At 39.3% G+C, this 12,609-nt stretch overlaps 4 protein-coding genes across 3 annotated transcripts in view; 1 reads left to right on the forward strand and 3 right to left on the reverse strand.

Annotated features, from left to right (window-relative positions):
* The window catches only part of LOC133624010 (uncharacterized), a 93,406-nt gene that overhangs the window by 53,911 nt on the left and 26,886 nt on the right, over nt 1–12,609 (forward strand).
* The window catches only part of LOC140679856 (uncharacterized), a 127,027-nt gene that overhangs the window by 43,427 nt on the left and 70,991 nt on the right, over nt 1–12,609 (reverse strand). The window lies entirely within an intron of this gene.
* LOC140676656 (uncharacterized) overlaps nt 1–12,609 on the reverse strand; it is a 310,270-nt gene that overhangs the window by 32,682 nt on the left and 264,979 nt on the right. The window lies entirely within an intron of this gene.
* On the reverse strand, nt 5,300–7,208 carry LOC133624028 (uncharacterized). The gene is made up of 2 exons (XM_072916229.1): nt 6,556–7,208; nt 5,300–6,498 (listed from the first exon to the last, which is right to left on the reverse strand). Exons 1-2 carry the CDS (start codon nt 7,076–7,078, stop codon nt 5,885–5,887), a joined length of 1,137 nt encoding a protein of 378 aa, XP_072772330.1. The 5' UTR covers nt 7,079–7,208; the 3' UTR covers nt 5,300–5,884.

Consider the following 12,609-nt stretch of genomic DNA (forward strand, 5'->3'; position numbering starts at 1 on the left):
CAGGAGGAAAAAGCACACAGGACGTTTCAATTGTTCACAGACTGGTCGCGCTCATCAGAATGACAAGACACTTCCGGTCTGCAGGCGATAGCATTCAATTGGGAAGAAACGCCCTACTGCCCCCTACTGACCAATGTGAATACTGATAAATGTGTAATGACAGCTCCAAAAACGAATTCAAACCACAAAATAAAATAAATAAATCAACACAAAAATGTGACACATTATGGGTGGGTCACACATGCATGTGCAGTAGATGGCAGTATTGTCCTGTTTAAAAGTGTCACAACATTGCTGTTTACGGCAGACCAACTGCTTTACGGTAGACACTGTTGTTGTGTGTTGTCAACACGTCACTCAGGTCCGCCTGAATTTCGGGAGTTTTTCGGGAGAAAATTTGTCCCGGGAGGTTTTCGGGAGAGGCGCTGAATTTCGGGAGTCTCCCGGAAAGTCCGGGAGGGTTGGCAAGTATGGCCTGAGGCTGCTCCATGATCTCTGACGACGATAAATTAGAAATGACCAACGACAGAAGTGCGACGATTCTGTTGGCAGCAGCATCTCGTTGACGGATGCGCTTCCTTGTAAAAACACAGTTTGGCGCGCAGGCGTCAGTGCGACACAGTTGGCGTATCGGTCACGTGACCCAAACAGCTCATGATCGGTCACGTGACTTTCTAAAAGCGGTACGCGCACCGACACAGGGTTTTGCTCTATGAGCTGGACGCATGCGCCGATGCACCGGTGTTGCCGGACCCATCACTAGTGCCATTCAAGGTCAGCATACATAATGTTCTATAACCTACATTTGATTTAGTTATGATAGCTTGGAATAAAGGGATTGTCATATCCAAACACATTTCTACAGTACTGGACATTCAATCATTTGCACGCGTCAAAGTGGTCAACACAGTCGCCCTCAGTATCAGCCCAAAGGTAAGGGCTGTACAATGATAATAAAATGATGATACAAATGTGATGAATTCATCTTGATACTGTCCTGCCACAGTGAATATGTTTCCCTTTTAAAGGGCAAAGTCCTCCCAGGGTCTTTTGTCCTAATGACTGTCTGGTTAAAGTGAGGAGACTATAATTTAGGAAAACAATTTATTCCACAAATGGACTAGAATAAGTAACACATGTTTACAGGTAGCTAAATTCGACAGAACACCTGCATCATCTTCTCAACAACACCCACATTCTTACATACAACATATTTAAGAATGGCGGTAATAAATAAATACAAAGTGTATTCGGATACAAACAATTATTGACGATGTTTACTCTATTAAAGGACATATATGTGCACATGTATGCACTGATTAAAAATACAGAACTATAATGCCATACTTGCCAACATTGAGACCTCCGATTTAGGGAGGTGGGGGGTGGGGGCGTGGTCGGGGGTGGGGCAGGGCGTGGTTGGGGGCGTGGTTAAGAGGGGAGGAGTATATTGACAACTAGAATTTACCAAGTCAAGTATTTCATATATATATATATATATATATATATATATATATATATATATATATATATATATATATATATATATATATATATATATCCTGAAAATATGCAAACAAAACTGTGTTTAGATAATTGATACTTCAAACTTGCATAAATAAATATTAAGGAATATAACATAACTTGGCTTCTGAGAGCTTCAAAATGTAATGAATAAAATGCTAAAGTTGTTGATAAACAAGCAATTATTTTAATAATTAAATATGGTCATTTTAAATGAATTATTATGATAATTTATAATTCATTATTTCAAATATGTTTATTTTAATGTATAATTCTATGGCTGGATGTAATAAGGAGTCAGAAAAAATACAAATACAAATAAAATTAATTTTGATGTTTTTAGCAAAATATAGTAAAAATTAATTTAGTTTTTTTTTTTTTTTAATTAACAAATATATTTATTTTTAGGTAAGATAAACATAATAATACAATTTATCTCTAGTCTGGATGATTTGTTTCTTGTCACCCTGTTGTCCTCCTGTCAAGGCTGTCCTCACTCAGGTCCGCATGGAGCTGGAGGGGGCGTGGTCTCCAGCTCCGGCTGAAAATCGGGAGATTTTCGGGGGAATATTTGTCCCGGGAGGTTTTCGGGAGAGGTGCTGAATTTCGGGAGTCTCCCGGAAAATTCGGGAGGGTTGGCAAGTATGTATAATGCCCACGTTTAGACTTTCTCCATCAAACGCTATCTTGCTTTTTCCTCCTTCTTCTTCTTCTTTCTATTTCTAGCAGACTAGTAGAAGATCTTAGGTGTATTGCTGCCCTCCACAGGCTATTAACAGAATGTCCTCCTTCTGTCCTATGGCCCACACTACAGACTTGGACACAAACAGGACAGGAAGTAAAAAGCAGCTTTAAGGAGGTCAAAAACAAAATGTATGCATTCTTTCCAACGGCCGCTGGGTGGCAGCAGAGGCTCCATGTATTACCTGAAGAAACATTTGACTTCTGACCTTTCCACATTATTTATCTCATCTTTACTGCTGGAGTTCAGCTCACTGAGGATGTAAGCTCCATTTTGGTATTTTAATCATCTTTAATTATTCATAAACAGGCTTAAAACAAATCATTATTATCATTACTGCCTCATTTTTTTCACTCTCTACTAATTAAAACAATTATAGCATAAAAACATTCAGGATGTTCATACAAACAATATTACACATCCCCAAATGTACCACTTTATTATGGTATTAATATCATATATTATTACATTGAATATTCACATGTTTATAACAGTGCTGAACATTTTAATTTCCCCTCGGGGATTAATAAAGTATTTCTGATTCTGATCATTACATCACTCTCATAAAGCCTTTAAAGCTGAATATGTTTTTTACCATAGCTCAGCTTCACAATGTTGGAATAATATTCTTCTATTGTTTAGAATATTACACTTTACTCTTTTTCATTGCTCAAATGAACAGGATGAAAGTGTCTTTAATTGTCACTACTGAGTGTAACTATATATAATTATGTATATAATAATCTTCCATTCTTCACCTTCATTACCGCTTGATTTAACTCTCATCTTATTTTATCCAGAGAGAACTTGACCATAAAAAGATGGCTGCACATCAATAAACTGCCACTAAACTTCAATAAAACTAAATATATCATATTTGGAGATTGTAAAAATGTAAAACACACATTATGATGGATAATACTGAAATGAAAGGAATAAAGGTAATCACATGTTTAGGAGTTAATATAGATGATGAAGTAAGCTGGACAAATTTTAGAATAATTATGTATATATTTGTCATGTCTGTGTGATCATGTTTTTGTTTTGGTCATGTTCGGTTTTGTTTTTGGACTTTTTGTGCACTTTTGTTTTGTCACCATAGCAACTATTAGTTTTCACCTGTCACGTCACGCACCTGTTTCACGTTTTGAGTCACGCACCTGTTTTCGTTAATCATGTCTACAGTATTTAAGTTCATTGTTTTCAGTTTGTCGTTCTGACGACATCCCACAATTATGCTCTACACACTCTTCATCCTCTTAGATCCTGCTTCATGTCCCATGCCAAAGTAAGTTTTTGTTCCATGTTTATAGTCTTTTTGGTTTCATAGTTTGTTCTCCGCCATTGTGCGCGCCTTTTGTTTACTTCTTTTTGTTTTAGTAATTATAAAATAAATGATGTACTTACATTCCCGTCTCGCCCGAGCCAATTTTCCGTTGCATCCCGGAAAAGCAAACACCCAGGATCAAGTCATGACAATATTATCATCATAACTTTATGCTTAAGGGCCATACTATAAAGTATTGTCAATTTGTGCTGAAATGGTATTTTTGTATTTGTGCAGAGGTAGCAATCCGAAAGATTGCTAGCTTCTTTATCGGTGTTGTGTCCAGACTCGGCCTGCTGGCTGCCAAGGCCGAACATTTTGTTCCAAGACCAGACAAAGCAGAGACTGGACGATTGCACCAAGTGTCAACATATTTGCATTTTTGTACAACCATATATTGTGTCTTACTGGAGTTGTCGAGATTACCCCCCTTCCCTCAGTCACCTGATGGAATAGGGCCATTTCCTAATAAATAGAGGAGGCACGTGGGCTTTTTTTTTAGAACGTAGTTTGGATCTGTAACTAGAGTACAGCCCAAAACACGTGTCTCCTCGAGCTAAATTGAACTCTGTTTCTGCATGTTTCCTTGCTTCTTGTCTGATTGGCACACATACTTGCCAACCCTCCCGAATTTTCCGGGAGACTCCCGAAATTCAGCGCCTCTCCCGAAAACCTCCCGGGACAAATATTCTCCCGAAAATCTCCCGATTTTCAGCCGGAGCTGGAGGCCACGCCCCCTCCAGCTCCATGCGGACCTGAGTGAGGACAGCCTTTTTTCAGACGGGAAGACAACAGGGTGACAAGAACTAAATCATCCAGACTAGAGATAAATTGTATTATTATGTTTATCTTACCTAAAAATAAATATATTTACTAATTAAAAAAATAAAAAACCAAATACATTTTTACTATATTTTGCTAAAAACGTCAAAATTAATTGTATTTTTATTTGTATTTTTTCTGACTCATTACATCCAGCCATAGAATTACACATTAAAATAAACATATTTGAAATAATTAATTTTAAATGATCATAATTCATTTAAAATGACCATATTTAATTATTAAAATAATTGCTTGTTTATCAACAACTTTTGCATTTTATTCATTACATTTTGAAGCTCTCAGAAGCCAAGTTATGTTATATTCATGTTATATTTATGCAAGTTTGAAGTATCAATTATCTAAACACAGTTTTGTTTGCATATTTTCAGGATAAATATATATATATATATATATATATATATATATATATATATATATATATATATATATATATATATATATATATATATATATATGTTTATGTATGAAATACTTGACTTGGTGAATTTTAACTGTCAATATACTCCTCCCCTCTTAACCACGCCCCCAGCCACGCCCCGTTTCACCCCTGACCACGCCCACCGCCCCCCACCTCCCGAAATCGGAGGTCTCAAGGTTGGCAAGTATGCTGATTGGTAGATGTCATCGGTGTTTGAACCTGACACACTACATATAAATCATAGAGAAAACCTAAAAAAAATGTAGTGCGCAATACTAAATAAAATAAAATACATACCCACAAATTTATTGTACCCAACTTTAGTTGAAGCATACATTGTTTATTGCATAAAGGTCTGGGGACATACATATAAAACAAACACACAAATTACACAAGAGAGTAATAAAGGCTACTAATAAAATGGATTATAGAGACCCAACAAATGATTCATAAAGTCACACAATTAAAAGTAAATGATCTTGTATAAAAGACAACTGCTCAAATGATGTATAAAGTAAATAATAATATGCTTCCAGAAGTGGTCCAGAAGATGTTTCAGATGTGAACCAGTAAATATGAACTAAGAGGGATTTATGTGTACTCAAAAGCAAAGGTATGAACACATGTAAAACAAATATGTATATCATATAAAGGAGTTCATCAATGAAATCATCTACAATTAAAAATTAAAAATATGTAACCCTTCATTATTTAAAAAAAACCATATATGAAACACTATTATGAATAAGTATAAAAGTGAATTATGAATATCTACACAAAATGTGTATTGTATGTAACATATTTTATGTACTGTTTATTCTCACCTCTTCAAATTATTTCTGTTCATTTTAAAGTACACAAATGTGTATATTAACTCATGTACTTGACTGAAATAAAAGCACTAACCTGAAGTGTCTAATCTATAAATGTTAGAATCATATTAACAAGATTGTGTTACACACACAACAATGATGTCACACATGTTATATGTGCTGATGTTAGAAAGTTTATTTCAAATCCTGCATCTTCATTTGCTGCTGCTGTTCTCACCAGCACACTTGTGTTTCTTACACTGGTACTTATAGGAGAATCTTTCACCACACACACTGCAACTCAACACTTTCTCTCCTGTGTGTGTTCTCATGTGTACTTTAAGAGTGTTTAGGTGACGAAAGCTTTTGATGCAGCTTGAACAGGTGTATGGTTTTTCACCAGAGTGTGTTCTCGTGTGTGCCTTCAATTGCTGTCTTTGTATAAAACTTTTACTACATACTGAACAACTAAAAGGTTTCTCTCCAGTGTGTGTTCTTATGTGTACTTCCAAATGCTGACTTTTTATAAAACTTTTACAACATACTGAACATATAAAAGGTTTTTCTCCAGTGTGTGTTCTCATGTGGCTTTTCAAACTTTGACGATGAGTAAAATCTTTACCACAGACTGAACATGAAAAAGTTTTTTCTCCAGTGTGTGTTCTCATGTGTTCTTTTAAAACTTGATTTAACACAAAACCTTTACCACATTCTGAGCAGAAAAACGTTTTTTCTCCAGTGTGTGTTCTCATGTGTGTATTCAAATGGCCCATTTGATTAAAATCTTTCCCGCAGGTTGAACATGAAAAAGGTTTTTCTCCAGTGTGTGCTCTCATGTGTACTTTCATATTGCTACGGTAATTAAAGGTTTTGTCGCAGTGAGAACATGTGAAGTGTGTGTTGTCAGTGTGACATGTCTTATCATCTTTAGAGTCTTCATCATCAGTGTCAGGAGAGTGTGACGTTGTGTCCTCACTATCTGATAGTGGAGCTAAGAGCTTGTCTGCTTGTGATCCTCCACAGTGGTCTCCATCAGCTTCTGTTGTCATGTGTTGAGTTGAGCTGCTGCTTGGAGGCTCCGCCTCTCTCTTCTCCTCACTCTCACCTTTGACCTCATCACCTTCACTCTTCACAGGGACACCAGTCACTGGCATCTTGGTGACATCAACCTCCTCCAGTCCTTCAAGATGCTCTCCCTGCTGACTGATGCTGTGTTCCTCCTCTTCCTCTTTAATGTGAGGGGTCAGTGGGTCCTCCTCTTCCTCTTTAAAATGAGGGGTCAGTGGATCCACCGCATCCTCTTTAAAATGGGGTGTCAGTGGGTCCTCTGCTTCCTTTTTAAAATGGGGGATCAGTGGGTATTCCTCTTCTTTCTTAATGTGGGAAGGCTGTGGCTCCTCCGTCCGCATCCTGAAGCTCCACTTCTGTTCACGCTCACCTTTGACCTCATCATCTTCACTCTTCACACTGATGAGGTGTCTGTTGTCTTCCTCTATGAAGTGGGGGGACAGGCGCTGTTTTTCTTCATCTTTAAAGTAAGGGGGCTGTGGCTCCTCTTCTTTCACGTGGAGGTGCTGTGACCTCTTCTGCTCCATACTGGAGGACCCCTCCTGCTGCTCAGGTGGACGATATTTTTCACAGACGTCTGCAGGACACAAGAAGACAAACACATGCTGGGATCGAAATAGATACGATTTTACCAATTCAGATTTCATTTTCGATTCTGCTTTACGATTTGGTTATTTGTGGACTCACTTTTGCTTTCACATTCAGTAAAAAGGAGAAGAAACAGGTCGATTAGCATCAACTTTGACTAGTTGAGAAGTAACATGAGCGTACAAACCCAACAGTGAGGTCTTAAGAGGCACAGATTTTACGGGTCCCCCATGAGGTGCCAGAGGGCCCTAAGGACAATATTCTGCTTTGAAAATAATCTATAAAATAAAGATATTTTTGGCAAGAAATTAACAAAATACTACACGTTATTTTGTGGCAATTACAAAAGAATGTCCAGTATAATTCTCAGGGCATTCAATCAATCACAACTGGACTGTTAAACTGAACATATATACATAAATATACAGTATATATATATATATATATATATATATATATATATATATACTGTTGGAACACCCAACTGCGCCCAAGACCTAACCTCCGGGCTGATGATTTTAGCTTGTCCTGAAGAATTTGGAGGTAATCCTCCTTTTTCATTGTCCCATTTAAAGCAGCAGTTCCATTGGCAGCAAAACAGGCCCAGAGCATAATACTACCACCACCATGCTTGACGGTAGGTTTGGTGTTCCTGGGATTAAAAGCCTCACCTTTTCTCCTCCAAACATATTGCTGGGTATTGTGGCCAAACAGCTCCATTTTTTATTTCATCTGACCACAGAACTTTCCTCCAGAAGGTCTTATCTTTGTCCATGTGATGTCAGATGAAACAAAAATGGAGCTGTTTGGCCACAATACATTACATTATATTAAGGCTGCAACTAACGATTAATTTGATAATCGATTAATCTGTTGATTATTACTTCGATTAATCGATTAATAATCGGATAAAACAGACAACCTACATTTCTATCCTTTCCAGTATTTTATTTAAAAAAAAACAGCATACTGGCGCCATGTTCTTTCAACTTGCCAAATAAAACAAGGAAAATGTAACAAAAATGCACACTTTTGACACCCCTGCTATAGATAATAAAACATTTAATCTCATAAATGTATCGATAAAAAGCAGAGCTTGGCGACACATGCGCATTTATCACAACTCTCTCTCTCTCTCTCTGTCTCTGCCCCTCCCTCACCAATGCTGCTGTTGTTTTGTTTTTAACCCCTTCTTAACCCTGAACGTACATTGAAAATACACGCAACCCTAACTCAAAATGCCGGACATTTGAGGCATTTAAGAAACTCCGCCCGGACAGCCCCGCAAAAGAGAACATGTCCGGTGAAAAGAGGACGTACGATCGATTTCACGTCTGGTGAAACAGATCGCTGCTAGTCCTCTTTTGCTAGCATGCTAGCAGCTAACAGGCTAGGGTAGACTGACCATACCTCATCTTTTCCCCGGACATGTCCTCTTTTGCGGGGCTGTCAGAGCGGAGTTTCATAAATGCCTCAAATGTCCGGCATTTTGAGTATTGTTTACACAACGTGCAGTACGTTACTTAATATGTCCGTGTGGAAACTCGTTCGGTACACCTCCGCACCGAAACAAAACCCCGGTACCGAAACGGTTCGATACAAATACACGTACCGTTACACCCCTATTATTTGGATTATTGTTTCTCAGCTGATTGTAAATGTTGCAGTTTATAAATAAAGGTTAAAAAAACCAAAAAAAACATAACCTGTGCGCATGCGCATAGTACTGATCCAACGAATCGATGACTAAATTAATCGCCACCTATCTTTATAATCGATTTCAATCGATTTAATCGATTAGTTGTTGCAGCCCTAATATATATATATGCATGTATATAAATCAAGTACCTACTGTACTGTTTACTTGTTGAATTACCCCTTTTAGAGCTAAAAACTACTCAAATGGCCTTTTTGCTGCTGCCAAAAATTGATTCCAGATAATATTAACAATAATAACAAAATGTCAAAGCATTTCTCTAAAAAACAATATTATACACTCCGAAAATGTAAACGATAGCAAGAATATAGCTACAAATTTCAGGAAATTTCACTAGCAAACACTTTATTTAAAAGGTTTTTACTGTACCAAAATTCTAAAGAAAAATCACTGATAAACACTGGAAAACTGCCACTGAATGTCTTAGTGTGATGTCATTCTGTGACAGACAAATGGTACACAGTTTCCACATGGTGAGGACATTGATGGTCTGACTCACTGTCTTACGGATGACCTCAACTTCAGCGTAGACGTGACCTGCCCTGCTAAGACTGTTCGGTGCTACCCTAATAACAAACCCTGGGTAACACAGGAGGTTAAAGGGGAACATTATCACAATTTCAGAAGGGTTAAAACCATTAAAAATCAGTTCCCAGCGGCTTATTTTATTTTTCGAAGTTTTTTTCAAAATTTTACCCATCACGCAATATCCCTAAAAAAAGCTTCAAAGTGCCTGATTTTAACCATCGTTATATACACCTGTCCATTTTCCTGTGACGTCACATAGTGATGCCAACACAAACAAACATGGCGGAAAGAACAGCAAGCTATAGCGACATTAGCTCGGATTCAGACTCGGATTTCAGCGGCTTAAGCGATTCAACAGATTACGCATGTATTGAAACGGATGGTTGTAGTGTGGAGGCAGGTAGCGAAAACCAAATTGAAGAAGAAACTGAAGCTATTGAGCCATATCGGTTTGAACCGTATGCAAGCGAAAGCGACGAAAACGACACGACAGCCAGCGACACGGGAGAAAGCGAGGACGAATTCGGCGATCGCCTTCTAACCAACGATTGGTATGTGTTTGTTTGGCATTAAAGGAAACTAACAACTATGAACTAGGTTTACAGCATATGAAATACATTTGGCAACAACATGCACTTTGAGAGTGCAGACAGCCCATTTCAGGCGCGCTAAGAACATATATTTTTCCACGATTTCAGCACTCAGGTTAACCATACCTAAATAGACACAAAATACTGCATTACACAAGACTACCCGAATGTACTCGAATGATTGAAAAAAATAAATGTTTTTAAGCTAAATTATTGGTAAACACAGTTTATGTATAATAATTTACGTAAAACTATGAGTAATGAATAAAGTTTTCATCAATTAATATATTCTGTAGACATACCCTCATCCACTCTCTTTTCCTGAAAGCTGATCTGTCCAGTTTTGGAGTTGATGTCAGCAGGCCAGGGAAGCTAGGGTCGATATTCTTCTCTTGATCATCTTCGGTGGCATAAGGGACGGTGTGAGCCAAGACATCCAGGGGGTTTAGCTCGCTCGTCTGCGGGAACAAACTGCCGCCATTGCTTGCCGTGCTACCGAGGTCCTTTGTCCCTGAATTGCTCACACACTCCGGCAGATTCAATGGGGGTCTGGCGGCAGATTTCTTTGACTTTATCGTTGGAAATGCATCTGCTTTGAGTGTCGCAGGATATCCACACATTCTTGCCATCTCTGTCGTAGCATAGCTTTCGTCGGTAAAGTGTGCGGAACAAACGTCCAATTTCTTGCCACTTTGGCATCTTTGGGCCACTGGTGCAACTTGAATCCGTCCCTGTTCGTGTTGTTACACCCTCCGACAACACACCAATGAAAGTGAGAAAATGGCGGATTGCTGACGTTGTGACGTCATTGCTCCGAGAGCGAATAATAGAAAGGCGTTTAATTCGCCAAAAGTCACCCATTTAGAGTTCGGAAATCGGTTAAAAAAATATATGGTCTTTTTTTCTGCAACATCAAGGTATATATTGACGCTTACATAGGTCTGGTGATAATGTTCCCCTTTAAAGCTGCCTTCAGGAGTGGAGACAGGGAGGCAATGAGAGCAGCACAGCGGGAGGTGAAAGGACGCGTGAGGAAGGCTAAGGACAGCTACAGGAAGAAGCTGGAGCAGAACAACATGAGGGAGGTCTGGGAAGGTGTGAAAACCATCACAGGCCACAAGACAAAGACCAGAGCAGTAGGGGGGACAATAGAGAGGGCCGATGAGATGAATAACTTCTTCAACCGGTTCACCCCCCACTCCTCATCGCAGCCACACCCTCTTCTTCTCCCCTCAACACACCTCCCCCCCAGCCATGGCTGCACTCTCCTACTCCTCCTCCACCTCTACGCAGACATTAGTCATCTCTGTGGACCAGGTCAGAGGTCAACTGAGGAAGTTGCATCCTAGAAACTAACTGGTGCGCACCAGATACATATCTAAAACATTTTTGTACCCATGTCCCTTTAGGGCAGGGGTCGGCAACCTTTACCACTCAAAGAGCCATTTTGACCAGTTTCACAAATGAAAGAAAACAATGGGAGTCACAAAACTCTTTTGAAGTTTAAAATGAAATAACACTGCATACAAAGTTTGTTTTTGCTTTGTGCTATGTATAAACCAGACACGCGGCCCGCACCTTAATATAAAAATGTAATGTTAGTGCGTCCCGCGAGTTTTATATGAATGGCGCTTGACAGTGTCATACTTGCCAACCCTCACGATTTTTCATGGAGACTACAAATTTCAGGGCAACTATTCTCTCAAACGTCTGCTGATTTTCACCCTAACAACAATAATAAGGACGTGATGTGATGGTACAGCATTTAGCGCCCTCTACAAGCTGTACAAACAGCGTGCCGGCCCAGCCACACGTTCTGCTTGCACACGTACGTAACAGCAAGGCATACTTGGTCAACAGCCATACAGGTCACACTGACGGTGGCCGTATAAAACAACCTTAACACTATTACTAAAAATGGGACCCATTACCTCCCTGCTTGGCACCCAGCATCAAGGGTTGGAATTGGGGGTTAAATCACCAAAAATGATTCCTGGGCGCGGCACCGCTGCTGCCCACTGCTCCCCTCACCTCCCAGGGGGTGAACAAGGGGATGGGTCAAATGCAGAGGACAAATTTCGCTGGTACTTTAACTTTAACTTAACATAAACACAACAGAACAAATACCCAGAATCCCATGCAGCTCTAACTCTTCCGGGCTACATTATACACCCGCCACCCCCTACCACCAAACCCTGCCCACCTCAACCGATGCATGGAGGGGGTTGATGTGTGGGTGAGCAGGGTTGAGGGGGCAGGGTTTGGTGGTAGCGGGGGGAGGGGGGTGTATAAAGTAGCCCGGAAGAGTTAAGGCTGCATGGGATTCTGGGTATTTGTTCTGTTGTGTTTATGTTGTCTTAAAAAAACACATTAAACAAACACATTTCTCCCGAAATGTGTTTGTCATTCTTAAATGATAAATGGGTTGTACTTGTATAGCGCTTTTCTA

This window comes from Nerophis lumbriciformis, linkage group LG26, assembly GCF_033978685.3.
Source record: "Nerophis lumbriciformis linkage group LG26, RoL_Nlum_v2.1, whole genome shotgun sequence".
NCBI lineage: Eukaryota > Metazoa > Chordata > Actinopteri > Syngnathiformes > Syngnathidae > Nerophis > Nerophis lumbriciformis.

What these genes read in the sequence shown, in the direction of transcription:
- LOC133624028 (XM_072916229.1), bottom strand. Translation starts at nt 7,078, where the DNA reads ATGCGGACGGAGGAGCCACAGCCTTCCCACATTAAGAAAGAAGAGGAA. An exon ending in TGACAACACACACTTCACAT is followed by an intron (nt 6,499 to 6,555) that starts GTTCTCACTGCG and finishes TACACATGAGAG; the next exon opens with CACACACTGGAGAAAAACCT.